Below are 18974 nucleotides of genomic sequence, written 5' to 3'. Positions count from 1 at the left end.
CTGCTCATATCCCGTTTCAAACTGTGGTTAAGGTATGATATTCGTGAGAAGCTTGGCGTGATCGAGATACCCTCCTTAAGCACTTGTTTTGACAAATCACTAGAAGCAGAGGATCTGATCAAAACAACCTCCAGAAGGTACATCCAGCCAACTGACAACAAAAAGCCTTATGTACCAACCAAACCCACTGGATTTCCTACCCCCACAAGATACACAGGATAAGGGGAAGGCTCCAATGGGAAGGGAGAGTGGATCTGTGATATGTTACAGTTGTGGAAAGACTGGACACGGCAAAATTCTACCCTAAGCGGGGACGATCCAACTCTGTCATCAGTGCCATCGAATCCAACTCGGATTTACAAATCCACGAACCTCAGGATGACGATTGGACTGTTAATGTTGCAGTTGAAGGAGAGGAGGATGAACTGGAAGATGAGCTTACACCAGAGAATGATGATCCTCATGCTTATGTCAATGTGGTTGCAAGAATTCTAGTGTCTGAAACTAAGGGTGAAGACTGGAGGAGGCACAATATCTTTTACACCTTAATGTCTAGTGGACCTCACAAAGCTCAAGTGATTGTGGACAGTGGAAGTTGTGTGAATGTGGTATCTCAAGCCTTTGTCGTTGACGGAAAGCTTAAGACTGAATCCCATCCACAGCCATATAAGGTATTTCTTCTAGGCAACAACACCATAGTTGTAACTCAACGGTGTTCAGTCCCATTGAAGGTCTCAGATTATGAAGAAAGTGTATGGTGTGATGTCATCCCCATGGTCCTCACTGATGTACTACTTGGAAGGCCTTGGTTATATGACAACAATGTGCTAGTGGGAGGTACTAAGAGCCAATGCATCTTCGATCACAAAGGAAAACCATTCATTCTAAACCCACTCAACATACCTCAGGTAAAAGACAAGTTAAGGGCTGCCCAACTAAGGAGACAACATGTCTTAAAGAATGTTGCTAAGACCTCTTCCAAAACAACCACTGAGCAAAATAAGCAACCATGCAAAGAAAATTTTAGCAAGAAGAACACTGTGGACAACAAGCTATGCGTGCTGCCCCATAGAGAATTCCTGACCCTTGGTGAAGAAACTGGCCTAATCATAGCTCTTGTTACCAAGGCTGCTGAACCAGTGATAGCGGTCAAACATCCCCCACAAATCAAACAATTGTTGATTTTTCAGATTTGGTGCCAGAGGAATTGCCTGATAAACTACCACCGATGAGGGATATTTAGTATGCCATTGACCTTGTGCCTGGGTTAGTACTCCCTAATCTGCCCACTTACCGTCTCAGTACTACAGAGCATGCCGAGCTCAAGAGACAAGTGGATGATTTATTAAAGAAAGGGTTCTTGGTTGAGAGCATGAGTCCATGTGCAGTACCTGCCTTATTGACACCAAAGAAAGACGGATCATGGCGTATGTGCATTGACAGCCGGTCCATTAACAAAATCACGGTAAAGTACAGATTTCCTATTCCTCGTTTGGATGATATGCTTGACATGTTGACAGGAGCCTCCATCTTTTTAAAGATTGATCTACGGAGTGGCTACCATCAAATTCGAATCCGTCCAAGGGATGAATGGAAAACAGCCTTCAAAACAAAAGAAGGCCTGTATGAGTGGAAGGTTATGCCTTTTGGCCTCACCAATGCACCTAGCACTTTCATGAGGGTGATGACACATGTACTACGACCCTTCATCGGCAAATTTCTCGTAGTGTACTTTGATGACATACTAATATACAGCAAAGCACAAAATGAACACTTGGAGCATCTAAGACTTGTCATGAGAGTACTACGGGCAGAAAAGTTATACATCAACTTGAAGAAATGTTCCTTTATATTGCCTAAGGTCATCTTCCTTGGTTTTATTGTGTCTTCACAAGGCATAGAAGCTGATCTGGAGAAGGTAAAAAGTGTCGTTGATTGGCCTATTCCAAAGACCTTGACCGAGGTTCGTAGCTTTCATGGTCTTGCTTCATTTTACTGACGATTCATCCGGAATTTCAGTGCCGTTGTAGCCCCAATTACATAATGCACAAAAAGGGGAAAAGTCCGATTTCAGTGGACTCCGACAGCCACTAAAGCTTTCAACTTGATCAAACAAAAGATGACAGAAGCACCAGTGCTTAGACTACCCAATTTTGATCTTATGTTTGAAGTGGCTACTGATGCATCCCATGTTGGGACAGGAGGAGTGCTTATGCAAGAGGGCCATCCGATTGCCTTCTACAGTGAAAAGTTGAATGATGCAAAAAGAAGGTATTCTACTGATGATTTAGAACTCTATGCCATTGTTCAAATCCTCAAGCATTGGAGGCATTACTTAATTGGCAAAGAGTTTGTGCTCTATTCGGATTATGAAGCACTGGAATACTTGCATTCACAAAAGACCATTAGTGATCGGCACGCTAAATGGATCTCATACTTGCAAGGATACGTATTTGCTCTCAAGTACAAAGCTGGGAAGGAGAATCAAGTGGCTGATGCACTTAATCGAAAGGTGATGATGATGAACACCTACACAGTACAAAGTGCAGGAGTGGAACACATCAAAGAGGAGTACATTAGTGATGCTGATTTTTCAGAAGTATTCAACAACCTACAAAGAGGACGGGATGACAAATTTGCTATACATGATGGGTATCTTTTCAAAGGCACTCGCCTCTGCATCCCAAACACCTCTTTGAGACATCACTTGATTCAAGAGCTACATGGAGGAGGAATGGGTGGACACTTTGGCAAGGACAAAACATACTCCATGATGAAAGACTTATACTTTTGGCTTCAACTCTTAAAGGATGTGCAACATGTGATACAGAGATGCCGCACTTGTCAACTTGCCAAAGGAGAAAAGAAGAATACAGGATTGTACACACCGTTGCCCGTTCCACATGCACCTTAGCAAGACATAAGCATGGACTTTGTCCTAGGCTTACCACCTACACGGGAAAGGTATGATTCCATATTTGTGGTAGTAGATCGTTTCTCCAAGATGGCACACTTTATCCCATGCAAGAAGACTCTTGATGCAAGTCACTTGGCTAAACTCTTTTTCAAAGAGATAGTGCGCTTACATGGTCTACCCCAGATAATTGTTTTAGATAGGGATGTCAAGTTCTTGAGCTACTTCTGGAAGACTATGGCTGAAAACAAATACTAAACTCAAGTTTTCCACTGCATTCCATCCTCAGACAGACAGACAGACGGAAGTGGTGAACAAAAGTCTTGGCAACGTACTCCGATGTCTAGTCTGAGACTATGAAAAGACTTGGCCATCTATACTGGATATTGCTGAATTCTCCTATAATAGTTCCGTCAACCGCACCACAGGTCATACACCATTTGAGATTGTCCTTGGATTGCAGCCTCAACGACCGGTTGACTTGGTACCTTTGCCACCTTAGGCCCGTATTAGTGTGGAAGCCGATGAGTTCCTTAGACACATCATGGAGGTACATGCTGATGTTCGTCGTCGCATTGCTGTTAGCAATGACGGATACCAAGCAACTGCCAATCGGCATCGTGGCTACGTGGAATTTCAGCCTAGTGATTTGGTAATGGTTCGAATTTCACCTGAGAGGTTTCCTCCTGGTACAGTGCACAAGCTCCATTCTCGGAACATGGGTCCCTACAAGGTCTTGAAGCGCATTGGCACTAATGCTTACATGCTAGAGCTACCTCCTACTCTGAAGATCAACAATGTCTTCAATGTAGCTGATCTGACGATATATTTGGGACACCATTCTGATGACGGTGACATTGAACACACCCTCAAACTTCCTCAATTTGCAAACCCTAAAGATGATGTCATCGAGATGTTCTCGACCACAAGTTCACCACAGTTCGTGGGGGCAAAGGATACTACTCCTTCCTCATCAAATGGAAAGGTCGACCACGAGAGGATTGTACTTGCATCCATGCCGATGACTTTCAACGCCTTGACACGGACCTCTATGAGCACTACATGTCCCTTACCCATTCATCGGAGTTGAATGATTCTAAGAAAGGGGGAGCTGATGTAGATCCACATTATGGAAGCAAATATGAGAGGAAGAAGGGTCCAGCCTTAGTCCACCTAAGTGGCTAGGGTCTAGCCAAGAAGCCAGCCGAACCCCTACTTGGTCCACCTGAGTGGCTAAGTACAAATAAGGGCCAATTGGGCCCATCGGCTAGGGGAATAATTAGTAGTTGTTTTTAATTAATTACTGGGCCATTGGGCCCATCGAGTTGAGTAAGTGGTATGTCGAATCCAAATTATCTTAGGACTCTATTTGTTTTCCACATAGGTTTATTCTTCCTAGTCCAATTTTGAATTTTTAGTTGTAGTAGGAGTGTCTAGTCCATTGGGAAACTAGCTCCTAGTTGAAGTAGGAGTGTCTAGTCCTATTGGGAAACTAGCTCCTAGTAGTAGTTTGATTGTTATTCTGCCTCTATAAATAGAGGAGCCTATGTACTCATAATTTCAGATTTAAATAAAGAATAATTGCAGTCAATTGCTTAGAACAACCGGGATAGCTGTGGGTGAGAAGCCCGGGCCGAGATAGCCGCTCCTCCCCCACTTTTCCCTTTGTTTCTTATTGTTTAAAGCTTTTTATTTTATCCTAAAGTTACTTCTGTTGAAGTATACGACTGTTGTGAGTATTCAGAAGTTCAGATCTGTCCAAGTTACAAACCAGATTTGATTCTCTCTCTTAAAGCCTGCGATTATTTCTCCTAGGTCAGAAAAACAAGAAAGCTTGTAACTTCACAACCAGCCATCAGAATCATCTCAACTTTGGGGGTTTTTGTACCCTCCCTAGGGACTATCTACGCCCAAGAGTGCAGCTCAATCGGACTCCTACAGACCTGGCCGCATCTCTCTCTCTCCAGCTCTATAGCATGTCTTTCTCTCTCCTATCGGGTTGTGTTTTGGGCTGGTTTTGCTCCTATATGGGTATTGTATCATTTGGGGTTTATTTGATGGTCTTATTTCTTTGTTTCCTGGTCCTATTTGTATTGTTTGGGGTTATAAATTGCTGGGATAGTTTCTTGTAATCTACTTCTGCATTAGGGGGGCAGCAACTGCACCAACTAAACGAAGAGAACAAACAAAAGAGAGGGGGGGGGGGAAGAACCTAGCATGCCAAAAGGAGGAACAAACCATCAAGGGGGTGGGGGTGGGGGGAATAGGAGAAGATTAGAGGGAGGGAGGCCCTAGGCAACAACAATTAGCCTATTCCTTGGGGAGTCCATAATAGTACGAGGCTTGAGAGAAGCCAGTTTGGAGCTGACGTCAAAATAGATGACATTCCGAATCTTGTCATAAGTATGAGAATTGAAAGTCCATCTAGGAAGATATCACTCCATCTAGAGGGGTTGATGGTAGCACAAAATGAAAGCAAAGTTAATTAAAAGATAGGAGAGGATAAAAGAGAAAGGGAGGGGCAATACTGAAAATCAGAAATAAGGGTTTAAAGAAACAACCTACAAGAGTGGTTGTCATCTTCCTTGCATTGGTTAGAACCAGTTAAGAATTAGTTGGAGTCGAGGAGGAAGAAATCCCTTGCAAGACCTTGGTTTGACCTAAAACTTGGGATGGAGATTCACTACTCACCATCCTACTAAGAGAAACAAGTGGTCCCCCAATACAGCAAGAAAAACAAGAGTTTCAGAGATTTGAAACTACCTTTAGCGGTAAACAGAACTCTGATTTGATTACAAGTTAGTATCTTATGGTAGGAATGAGATTTGGGGCTGAAATTCTAGATACTAGGCCGGGTTTATGAGAGATAGATGAACATAGATGACAGGTAGAGTTTCAGGCTAAACCGAGCAGGATTGAGAAAGATATGAGGAGTTGGTTATAGGAAACTTAACCAAAAACAGAACATCCACGGGAGATTTTTTTCCTTCTTTTTCTTTTTCATCGCTCTGATACGATGTAGCAAAATCAAATAAACCAGAGTCTACGAAAAAGAAGAAGAGAAGAGAGAAAGAGAGGACAATATCGATGGATAGAAGAGAACTCTTAGAGCCATGGTAGGATTCAGAATCATTCTATCGTGGCCTAGGCTAGTTTTATATTGTTGTTAAAGGTAGAATCCAGTATGGAGTTAATTACATAAAGACCCTAAGACAAAGAAAGACAATACTAACATGACTCTACCAGTCCAGCTCTAACCAAACACTACTAGCTATACACTTAAAGAGTATTGATGAAACTCTAGCTGTGCATGTTCAAAAAACTAGGGTTCTACCAGGCAAAAAACATCTTAAGTGGCTGCACACCAAAAAAGAGGGAAAACCCCTAATCTCACTCAAAACGAGGATGAAGATCAATGCTCTGATACTTTGTATCAGTACTAAAACTTGATATCAGTACCTGTTCATAAAGGAACAGAGAAGAGAAGGTGGAGATTGAAGAGAAGAAGAGAAAATGGAGAGAACAAACAGCCCATGCTCAAACACTGGGTAAGGAGTGATATATATATATATATATAGTGACATAGTGGGCGAGCCTATGGCACAACGGTTAAGTTGCACTATTGCAACATGTTGGTCACAGGTTCCAAAACTTGGAAACAGCCTCTTCTGCGAAGCAGGGGGTAAGGCTGTGTACACTTGCCCCTCCCAGACCCTACAGTAGCAGGAGCCTCGAGCACTGGGTTGCTCTCTCTCTCATATATATATATTGGTAAAAAAGATCATATTACAAACAAGGACAGGGTTCACAACTAATGCCTATAACTTATATGTACTTCACACATAAGGTAGAACTATAAAATATAGGTACTAATATACCCTGCTGACACTGACAACTCTGAACAGTTCCAAATCTTCTTCCAAGAAGTATTGATTTTTATTTATTGTTATTTTTTTTGTCCCATATCTTCTGCTTAATCTGGGTGCAAACTTGTTGCTTTAGCATGATTCTGGTGTCATTCAAAAGGTTTTTGAGGTACCTTTTAGGCAGGATTCGTTTTATAAATCTGATTTCTTAATTTACAAATAGGTTGCTGGGTTGTAGCAGGATTTCTATTTGTGGGAATTTTAATTTAATTCAGAGTTGCTTCTAACTGTGTCTTAGAGTTTCTTGTTCTTTAGTTTGGAAGCACTCTAATGGATTAACTAAAATTGTAAAGGGTGTTGAAACTTATTAAGTTTGAGGAATAGTTTCAAATATTAGAAAGTTAGATTTAGCTTTGCTACTTTTTTACTTAGTTGGGTTTAGATCAGTTCAGTGTTATGTTGACTTTCTTTATCTTCTTGTCTACATTTTTGTTCTTGGGGAACTGTTCATACAATTAGGAATTAGAAATTTGTGCATGACTAAGAATTTAAAGCATTGGAAGCCTATGGAAGGCATGTGGGCATCCCAGGCATGTAAATTAGTATTCTTGTTCTTGTTCTGCTTCTGCTTATAATTTCTATTTATGAAATTTATCTGAATCCTATAGTATCTGTAAATCCATTGTTATCCACCAAACTGCATCAACTTCAGTAGCAAAATGCTTACCTTACTTTTACCATCATAACTCTATAAGATTTAACCTTAGTCCTAGAAATCAGCCAGTTTCTTTATGTTTCTTACTTGTTTGCTAATTCTTTTCATCCCTAATGTAGCCTAGGCACACTAGACTATCCGAAAATCACAATTTTTTTTTCTTTTTTTTGGGTGAATAAGAAATTCATTACCAAGGAGGAAGAAGAAAAAAAGGGGGGGGGGATTTACAATCCCCAAGGGCAAAGAAAGGAAAAGAACACAAATCTAAAGAGATGCTACATCCCAGAAGGGGAGGGTGACCTGATGAACCCTAAATGTCTATTTTCAGCAAATCTAGTTGCTCTAGTGCTTTTTCTACTCAATAAGGGGGAAACAAGGGAACCGTTTTTAGGGCATATACACAGTCAATTGGTTTTAGTATGTTACTCTTTGTTCGATCAATTTGAGTTAGGGGAACTGTTTTCTACATTGCATACTTGTTGTAGACCAAAGTGTAGGTATCTGCATCAGCTACAGAAGGCTTATTTCTGCAACAGAGTAGGTGGTCTGATTCTTTATAGACATTTTAGAGTAGCTGGCACCTCTTGTTTTTACTGTTAAAGTTGATGTTTGAGTTGGAATTGTCTTTGTTTTGTATGATAAGAATAGTTGGTGTCTAATGGTTTCTACACATGACGGGAGTTAGTGAGGCCAAATTTCTCACTCAGAATTTCTTCTTGGATTGTTGAGTGTTGGGAACTGCAAATCCTTACTGTTTGAGATGTTTTTGGAGGCTTAGAACATCACATTGACCTAGGTGCTTTGAAGAATGGGGGAAAGCTGTATTTTCAAATGACATGGAGTTGAGTTGAAATGGGTGAGAGTAAAGTGTATAGGACCAATGTTTAAGGAGTCACAGGATTGGATAAAATACTGGAAACCTTTACTGAAGTTATGGTCTCAGAATATTCTCAAGTCTGATGCCATAAAAGTCCTTGAGATTTCTCACTGATTCTTCTTATCTATTCTCTGAGTATATTGTTTTATATATTTATAACAATAGAGCACATGTTTGTCACATAAAAATAACTTGATCCAATCATTATGGATGTGGAATTCAAATGTGATTTCCCTCTTTCTGACTCATTGGCCTTAACCCTTAATGAGATTGGTCATGCTGTAAAGCCCATGATATGCGCCCTTATATTGCTATGACTGGCTTTTGGAATTAGAAGGTTACTTTTATGTTGTGTTGTCCCTTCTATTATTTGTCAAGAGCATTGTAAGCAAGGAGTTGGAAGGTATTTTTAAGATACCGATACAATACAGTTACAATACGAGACCTAAAAAACAGTTGATATTAGTATATGTAAGAAACCTCACTCTTTATATATAATCAATTGAATGCACTTGTCTCGTCGTACTTTGTTCTCCTTTTTATACATTATATATTTTACATATTATGCATCTGTTCATTCCCCATTTCTTGTTTGGACCTCAGTTTTTTTCCCTACTTTGTTTTGCATATATCCTAAGCATTTCCATATGTTTCTTGATCATTTCCATTCGTATCTTGCGTCTCTCTGATACATCTCTTAAAATCACCCTTCCGATACTGTTGAATAATACGTTATTATAACTAGGACTATGACTTGGTCTACTTAGAGTCATGTAAGAACTAGGTCTTCTACTCATGTAAGGACTAGGACTTCTATTCTGCTATAAATAAAGAAGGAGCTGTGCCCACTGAGGAACAAGTCCAGATTTCCCCAATTCTTCATGGTATAAGAGCAGGTCTGATCACCGAATCAAAAAACCCAGTCCATCCCCTTCTTCTTCCCATGCAGCCAATTCCCACGCCCTCCCCTACCATTGCCAATACCCTAAGCCAACTTGTACCTCAACACCATCGACTGTAGCCTTCATCACGAAGCTTTCGTCCTCCCAAACCTGCGACCTTCAGCCTCACCTCTGCAACCGAACTCAGTCCTTGCTGCAACCATCCCCTTCACCACTTGCAACCATCGACTTAACCTCTGCAACTCATCTCAATCGATCGCCCCTCGCCTGCAACCATCGATCGCTGCAACCATCCTCGTCATCACTTGCAACCATTGACCTAACCTTTGCAACTCATCTTCATCCTCGCCGCAACCTCCTGTAACAAACAACTCTCAATCCTAATCTAATTCAAATGACTACCAGATCCAACTCGACTAACCCACTCCAATTCTCTCTTACGTCACCACTAACACAACTCAACTCAACTTACCTGAATCCTAACCCAACCCAACTCGACTTACCTTATTCTATTTCTAACCCAATCCCAACCCAATCCTACTTCTGAACCCACCTAAGTAGGACTAATCCTACGCCGCCGACTTACCCAACATATGCACTAGCCTTTCCAAAAAAAAAAAAAAAAAAACTCTAGGCTATCTTTGTAAAGGGGCAATTTTGCCTCTTTTAGGCTCTCTCCCTCAGTGTTGAGTATTCTCCCACTGGGGGTCTTTGTTATGCCGTTGCTTTTGCTCGCTCTCTATGCTTGATTAGCTCTGGATTGGTCGTCCTTTCTTGTGATTGCTTGTTGAATTTGCACCCATGGCATTTGAGGATTCTGGGATATTAGTTACTCAGGAAGTAGGAGGTCGTTCCTTTGGTCATGACTATCCTCTCTTCCCTACTAGCACCATCAAGTTGGATGGGAGCAACTATCTGATCTGGTCTCGGTCTTACTACTTGTCGATTGCTGGTCGTGGTTATGCTAGATTTCTCACAGATACTTCAGTACGCCCTCTACTGTAGGTCCTGCTCAGGACAAATGGGACATTGCCAACTGGATGGTAATGTCCTATCTTATTAATTCTATACCTTCTATTGCTCGGACATATTTGTTACTTGATTCTGCTGCTAAGATTTGGAAAGCCGTTAATGCCACCTATTCTCACGTGGATAAGCGTGCCCAATGTTTTGAACTGAGGAATAAGGTTCATAGGGCTACTCAAAAATAGATTTTTGTGGCTCAATATTACTTTGATTTGCAGGATATGTGGAATGAGATTGATTATTATGAGACTTATCAACCTGTATGTGAGACTGATGTTATTGGGTTTAAGAAGCGTGAGGAGGATCTCTACGTTTATGATTCTCTGGCCGGTCTCAATGTGGAATATGATCAGATTAGGGCTAATGTGCTTAATCGTGATCCTTCACCCTCACTTGAGGAAGCCTACTCCATCATTCAGGCTGAGGAATAAAGTTGATCTGAGATGCTCTAGCCTGTTTCTCAAGATCGATCTGCTATGGTTTCTACTACTTGTACAGGTTTTCGCACTGCTACTTCATCCTCTTCCGACAAACTGGTTGTCAAATGTGACTTTGTAGCAAGGAGCGTCACACAAGGGAAACTTGTTGGAAGCTTCATGGATGCCCTACTAATTCTCGTGGACGTAATTAGGGTCGTGGGAAGTACACTCAGGCCAATCAGTCCAAGACTACAGCTGATTCTGATAGCTTCACTACTGCAAGTGCATCCTTCTCTACTGAAGAAATGGCTATGCTTCGTCGTATGTTGACTCAGATGGGATCTTCAATTGCTGCTGCTGCCTCCTCTCTACCAACAATCACTGCCTCCCACTCAGTCCACTTAGGTACTATAGTTTGTGGTCATAGTGCATCTATAGCCTCCCAATCCTAGATAATTGACTCTGGGGCTACTGATCACATGGCCGATTTACACAACTTTTCTACCTATTGTCCCTCTTCAGAACCAAAGTTCGTGTTGCTGATGGTTCCCTTTCACCCATTGTTGGGTCGGGTTCTATTCAGTGTTATCCTTCATTATCATTGTCCTCTATGTTACATGTTTTTAAGTTTTCTACTAATTTATTGTCCATTGGTAGTATCATTAAGGATTCGAACTGTAAAGTCACTTTCTTTCCTACTCAATGTGTGTTCAGGACTTGGTGACGGAGGCAACGATTAGCAATGGTAGAGTGGTGGTCTCTATTACCTTGACATTGGTCACTCTCGGACTCGACACACGTCATCTAGTTTGGCACTCTAAACTTTTGGGTTGACATCGATGTCTAGGTCACCTCCCATGGGGCACTTTGTTTAAGATTATTTCTAGCATTAGTCAAACATTGTACTAAGGACTAGTTTATCTGTGATGCATGTGTTTTAGCAAATCAAACTCGGAATGTTTATCATCTTTCTAATAATAGAAGTACTGTTCTTTTTGCTTTAGTTCATTCTTATGTTTGGGGACCTACTCATCGTGTCTCTGTTTTTGGCTATCGATGGTTTGTTACTTTTATTGATTGCAATACTTGTTCTACTTAGATTTATTTATTGCATCATAAGAGTGAGGTTTTTCAGTGCTTTTGGGAATTTCCTTGCCTGGTTAGGACCCAGTTTGATGCTAAAATCAAGACACTGCAAATTGACAATGGGAAGGAATATATGGATGGCTCCTTTCAATCTTACTTGGTTGATCATGGGATAATCCATCAGACTAGTTGTGTGGGTACTTCGGAGCAGAATGGTGTGGTTGAACGCAAGAAAATCGTCATCTGCTTGAGGTTGCTCGCTCCTTGATGTTTGAGATGCAGGTCCCTGCTCCATATTGTAGTGAGGTTGTTCTCACTACTGCCTATCTCATCAATAGGATGCCTTCACAGGTGCTTGGTTATCCCATTAAGTTGTTATCTGGGTTTCGTACTTTTGTAGTTCCTCCCAAGGTCTTTGGTTGTATTTGCTTTGTTCATAATCATCAGGTTTTGGGTAAGCTTGATCATCATGGAATCCTTTGTATTTTTGTGGGCTATTCTCCCACTCAGAAGGGATACCAGTGCTATTATCCTCCTCGATGGCTCTTTGTTTCCATGGATGTGCTATTTCGTGAGACTGAGACTTACTTTCCATCTCTTCAGGGGGAGTCTTTTTTTGGTGAAGAGGTGATTCAGATTCCTACTTTTGATTGTCCTTTACACCTTATCGTAGATGATGGTGCTACTCAGAGGGATATTGAAATAAAGACTACTAGTTCAGAGGTTCCTATTGGTCCAGAGGTTACTGTTTAGGGGGAGGCATCAATTCGGGAGCAGGAGGCTCCCATTCAGGGGAACCACAAATTCAACAGAAAACACTGGATGATCCAGTGATACAGGTATTCTCTCGGAAAAAAGGAGAACTGAAACTACCACTCATACTACCACTGCTACTCCATTGCTTCCTGATCCTGAGTCTTCTCTTTCAGGTGTAACCTTTCCCCCCACTTTTGATTAGTCTCTGGATGTTCCTATTGCTCATAAAAAAGGTAAAGGATTTGTATTCAACATCCTATTTCTAACGTGGTGTTATATAATGCTCTCTCCCCATCATATCATGCATTTGTGTCTTCTTTGTCCTTTGTTTCTATTCCTAAAACCTGGCAAGAGGCAAATATAGAACCTAAGTGGAAGAAGACAATGAATGAGGAGATGAGAGCTTTTCAAAAGAATAATACATGGGATCTAGTTCTTCTTCTCCTACAGAAGCTACCATCTGGCTGCAAATGGGTGTTCACGGTCAACCATAATGCTGATGGGGTTGTGGATCGATACAAGGCAAGACTAGTGGCAAATATAGTTGTCACGGTGCCAAGGCGAACCATGGCATTGGAGGGTTGTCTAAGCGTTTAGGCGAGAAGGCGCCCGCCTTAAGGCGAATAAGGCAATCAAGTGTTATTTTTTATTTTCCCTATTTTCTAACATTATTTAGTAAGCTATATATCCCTTGTATCATAAAAAATCAAGATTAAGCCACATCAAGTCATTAAAAATCAACATTTAGCCACATCAAATCATAAAAAATAACATTAAGTCATTAATTTATAAAAAATCAACATTTGGATAAATGCTCTTGTTTTATAATAAGTTTATCTGGTTAAATGCTTTTATTTTTATATGAGACTTTTTGTATAGGTATAACATAAAACCAGCTTCCCAGCAAGTCTAAGATTACTTAAATCTTAGTAGTAATGACAAAGTTATTCTCTGGTCAAACTTATTTTAAAGTGCGACAATGCTGTTAAAATCGCCTGAATGAAAATAATTCTATGGATATCAAAACAAAAGATTATTTTACCAGATTTTTCGGTTTTAGCAATGTTTTAACATGATAGGATTTATAAAATTTTCATAATTGAGAAAAAACCCAGCATTTAAAAGTTGAAAACCGCCCCTATAACCAAAATCTAGTTTTTGTTCTTGGACAGGGGGTTGACTTTTTATTCTTTTGGAATTTGATTTTTAAACTACTTTTATTAGATTCAAATAGGGGGTATTTGCTTATTTATGAATAATATCTCAAGTATAAAAAACATTTACTTAAATGATAGTTGGCATAAATAAGTGCCAAAACACAAGGCGAGATGCAGTGCATCAAGGCGAGTGTCGCCTAGGCCCCAGGCAAACCGCATGGATGTCAAGTTGTCACCATGGCGACGCATTGACAACTATGATGGCAAAGGGCTTTACTCAGACTTATGAGATTGATTACCAGGAGACCTTTACACCTGTAGCAAAAATGAATACAGTTCGAGTTATCATCTCTTGTGCAGTGAACCGAGGATGGGAGCTATAACAAATGGATGTCAAGAATGCCTTTCTTCATGAAGAGCTGACTGAAGAGGTGTATAAGACATTCCACCTGGATACTTTAGTTCAGAAATACAAGGCAAGGTGTGTAAATTGAAGAGAGCTTTGTATAGATAGAAGCAATCTCCCATGGGATGGTTTGGTTGTTTTCACAAAGCTATGATAGCTTTTGTCTTTACATAAAGTAATGCTGATCATACACTATTTATTAAAAAAGAGGGTGATCAGATTACTGTGCTGATAGAGTATGTGGATGATATTGTTGTTACTGGCAATGATACATATGGAATCTTTAAGCTTAAGACCTATCTTGGTAAGGAGTTTGAGATCAAGGACCTGGGAAGACTAAAATACTTTCTTGGCATTGAGGTGGCACATTCAACCAAGGGCATTGTTCTCTCCCAGAGTAACTATATACTTTGGACCTCCTCTCAGAGACTGGTATGTTAGAGTGTAAACACTTTGATACTCCTATTGAGGCCAACTCTCATCTCAAAAGCAAGGAAGGTGAACCTGTTGATAAAGGTTGGTATCAAAGACTGTTGGAAGACTTATATATCTATCCCATACAAGACCAGACATAGCTCATGCAGTAAATTTAGTGAATCGGTACATCCATGATCCTTATTCATCACATATGGATGCTGTGAACTGGATTCTTAGGTACTTGAAGACAGCACCAAGAAACGATATTTTATTCTCTCCTATAGACCACATGAGGATTGAGGCATACATTGATGTTGAATGGGTAGGTTCTCCAGATGGTCATCACTCTACTTCTGGCTACTGTACATTTGTTGGTGGTAACTTGGTTACATGGCGCAGTAAGAAGCAGTCAATTGTGGTTAGATCAAGTGCAGAGGCTGAGTTCGACCTATGGCACATGGGATTTGCGAGCTACTTTGGTTGCAGAGTCCCCTTCATGACCTCTGTGTGTGCATCCAGGTGCCAATGTTATTATATTGTGATAATAAGTCAGCCATCAGTATTGCACACAACCCTGTTCAACATGATCATACCAAGTATGTCGAGATCGATAGACATTTATTTCATCAAGGAGAAGTTAAAGCAAAGACTGATTTGTATTCCTTTTGTGTGAAGTGAAGATCAGCTAGCAGATATTCTCACAAAGGGACTTAGTAGTAAACCTTTTTATTTTATTTTGTCCAAGTTGGGTATGTGTAATATCCATGCACCAACTTGAGGGGGAGTGTGGAATAATACGTTATTATAACTAGGACTATGACTTGGTTTACTTAGAATCATGTAAGAACTAGGACTTCTACTCATGTAAGGACTAGGACTTATATTTTGCTATAAATAAAGGACTGTGCCCACTGTGGAACAAGTCCAGATTTCCCCAATTTTTAAGATACGATAACCGAGAACGATACTTCAAACCTTGATTATAAGGTCTGGAAACAATGAGTAATACATGATTACTAATTTTTTATTCATGGCATCAAACAGTTACACTATCATTAGGTACTTGTTGGATTGGGTCAATTCTTTAAGAATTAGTACACTGATTGGTTGGTAACTGCTAGAGGATTGAATAGTTTTTTTTTTTGATGGATTTGTATTGGAAGCTGTTTTCCTAAGGAATTTACTTCATACAGTTAATTTCTCAATACCCAAGTATGATTCCAAAGTTGATCATGATCAAATGTATTTTGGGTCATCTCATGTGTTGTGGTTTATCAAAATTTTAGTTGCGTCTATTAAACCATTATTAGGTAGAAACCCAGCGTGGAACTGATAGTAGTAACATTTTGAGAATATAGAGGTTCCCTCTCAGATAGATAATGGGCTTGAATGACATTTGAGTGTAAAATACATGCCGGACAACTTCCTCAACAGAAAAATTTATAAAAACATATTAGCTAAACAAACTATGCTTTTGTATTCCTTTAATTAATCAAGCCCTCTTTTTCCTGAGGTCCCCCCAAAGAAGGGAGTATAAGAAAATGGGATTCTCTACTTGAGAAAAATCCAGATGTTAGTTTGTGTCCCAGTTCATCCATTTAACCTTTCTCAGTGATGACAGTGTTCCAAAAACTGGAATGCACATTAAGACTGCGTTTGGCATGCATTCTCAGAATGTGTTATGGGCCAAGTACACATTCTGGGACAGTTGTCACGGCACATAGGAGACTCTAGGCGGTGGAGAGGGTAAAAAAGTAAGGTGACTCCAGCAAGTCGACCAAGGAGACCAAGGTGCCCGCGTCGACTAAGGCGCCTAGATGCCAAGGCGACGCCTTGGCAACTATGTTCTGGGACCATAAAAATGCAGTTTGGTTCGTACTTTCATTCTGAAATCCAAGATTGCGAATGAGAACAGGCACAGAAGCCCATTCCACGTTCGAGGTTATTATTATTTCTTCTGTTTATCATTGTTGATGTTTTGATATGTAAATTTTCTCTTTTGCAGTATATTTGCTGAGTTAAGTTCCTCTGCCAAGGAGGACAACCCACAGCCTACAGTTGAGCAGTTCTTGAGTCTCTATGCAAGCTTGAAAAGAGCCCGCCTGGTTGCTGATTTCCTATCAAAGACTACCTCTACGGTGTCTTCTTCAGATCATGAAGATGATCCATCTGAAGAAGCACTGAAGATCTCTTCAGAGAGACGTAAACATGCAGCTTCATGGGTTCAAGCTGCATTGGCCACTGACTTGTCATCATTCACCGTATTTAATAAACAACCAATTTCCTCCTTGGGACCAGCTACAACTCTATCTCAAAGCCAACGAGTTACCTCTGCCAACCAACCCATACTAGTGCTTGAGAACTCAACCAAGAAATCCTCAACAAAGCCCCAGGTCAAAACTCGCACTTTAATTACCTCTAAGCTTGCTACACCTGGGACCCCTCGCCGAGCTGGGAATGCCCCATCCTCAGGTGAGAAGTCAGAAGCTACACCACTAGAGTGGATCCAAGGTAATGGCATTGATGAGGCTGTTGACTTGGCACATACATTAAGAGCAGAGTCCCAGGACTGGTTTTTGGGATTTGTTGAGAGATTCCTAGATTCTGATGTTGACACCACATCTTTGTCAGACGGTAGTCAGATAGCAAGTATGCTGTCTCAGCTCAAGAATGTGAATGGCTGGTTGGACGAGATTGGGTCTTCGAAGACGGATTATGAAGGGTCTCCAGTCTTAACTGAGACAATTGATAGGCTGAGGAAGAAGATCTATGAATATCTTCTCACACATGTAGAGTCTGCTGCAGTTGCTGTTGGTGGTGGAGGTCACCCATCAAATCGAACAACAGAAGCAAGAATGACAAGATGACAGTTAAAAAACAAATATATAATGCTCAGCCGCAATGACCTATGAAAGTGATCCAACTTATCCAACAAGTGGTTATGTTGAGACGCTAAATGATGTATATATATTCTGCAAATCAGGTGTGGTATAAGCAGGGTGGGTGTTCATAATTTATTATCATGCATAGTGTTTGATAGGAAGTGAAGGATTCTTCATGTGTTACTCAAAATTTAAACAAATGACTGTAGTTAAGATGGGATGGGAACGTTATACAAGGTTTTTTCTTCTGTTTCTTTTAGTTGGGGCCTGGGCGTAAAGCTTTTATGCCCCAATCCATAAAGGACTGGATGGGGGAGCACTCCTTTTGCTATTTACTTACTACAAGTATTGGTTTGTTGCAAATTACAAATATGTTCATTGTCCCGAAATGTAAAGCAAGTGTAGTTTAGCGCACCTAAGGAGTTTGATAAGCAAGTAATGACATGTTTGAGTAATAAATATTAGTTTTTTTTCAGTAGATTATTTATTTTTCTTTTATGGTAAATGAAAAATTCATTCAAGATGAAAAGAAGACTACACAAATCTAACACTAAAGGTAAAGGAAGTGCATCACCAAGAGTTGTTGAATTCCACTTTTCCACATTAAAACTGTGGCATGCATGATTATTGCCTAAAGGAGAATTCGGCAGCCAACCTGAATTAATATATAAACCATTCAAACATACTGTGATTGGATTATCAGCTCTAGATTAGAAACGTATTCAATCTGATTCTGTTGTATTGGAAGGACATCAAATTGGAATGAGGCAATAACTTTCTTTGTTCATGGGCTTCAGCAGGGTTAGGCATTGATTGATCAAGGAGCACCAGACCTGCTCAATTTACTGCCTCATTAACAAGTTGGACTCATCTCCTTCTTGCAGCAATCCTTTCATTTTACAATGGCACAAGTCAGAGATTCCTCTTCGTTTGGATAGAGGATTTTGATTTTGATTTTGATTTTGGCCAAATAAGGGAGTCGATATACCTCCCAGTTGAAGTAGACAAGCGATTCGATTCTTCGACAAAACTGTGGGATGGGAATGTTCAGAAATTGTATCCACATAATAGGGAAGCTTTCAAGCTGTTCAACTTATAGTGGTGATGCGGGTGGAACCTTAAAATGGTGCAATGGGAAGATGTCAAAACACCATGGGGTGGCACTTTAGATGCTATCCAAGTTGGCGTTGGAAATGGCCATTGTCAGCAATGTTAATCTTCTCAACGTCAGAAAACTTCCAAGCGTTAGTTTAACTTTTCCGCTAGCTGTTCACTATAGTACCTGAAGAGATGGAAATTTTTTTCAATGGTCTTTCATGTCCTTCACATTGTTCATGCACTTTATGTCACAACTTCTGGTTGGAGTATTATGAACATCTCTCAAAAGGTGGTATTTTTTTTTTTTTTGGTAATGAAAAAGGGTGCTCCATGGTAGTGATCATAGCCCCCCGGACAAGCCCCCGTACGGCACTGAGGGCATTTTCATCACTAGGCTACCAACCCCATTGGTTCTCAAAAGGTGATATGTTGCATGACTTTGTGCATATTTGT

At 40.4% G+C, this 18974-nt stretch overlaps 1 protein-coding gene across 1 annotated transcript in view; it reads left to right on the top strand.

The window, feature by feature from the left end:
- LOC122062391 overlaps positions 1-17659 on the top strand; it is a 35272-nt gene extending 17613 nt beyond the window's left edge. Inside the window, exon 4 of the mRNA XM_042626005.1 lies at positions 16547-17659. Within this exon, the coding sequence (XP_042481939.1) occupies positions 16547-17408 (862 nt within the window). The 3' untranslated portion in view covers positions 17409-17659. The remainder of the gene's footprint in view (positions 1-16546) is intronic.
- The last annotated feature ends 1315 nt before the right edge of the window (positions 17660-18974 follow it).

Source organism: Macadamia integrifolia, unplaced genomic scaffold, assembly GCF_013358625.1.
Source record: "Macadamia integrifolia cultivar HAES 741 unplaced genomic scaffold, SCU_Mint_v3 scaffold1018, whole genome shotgun sequence".
Classification (NCBI taxonomy): domain Eukaryota; kingdom Viridiplantae; phylum Streptophyta; class Magnoliopsida; order Proteales; family Proteaceae; genus Macadamia; species Macadamia integrifolia.
The sequence above is the reverse complement of the archived record's forward strand: the minus strand, read 5'-3'. Positions and strand labels throughout refer to the sequence as shown.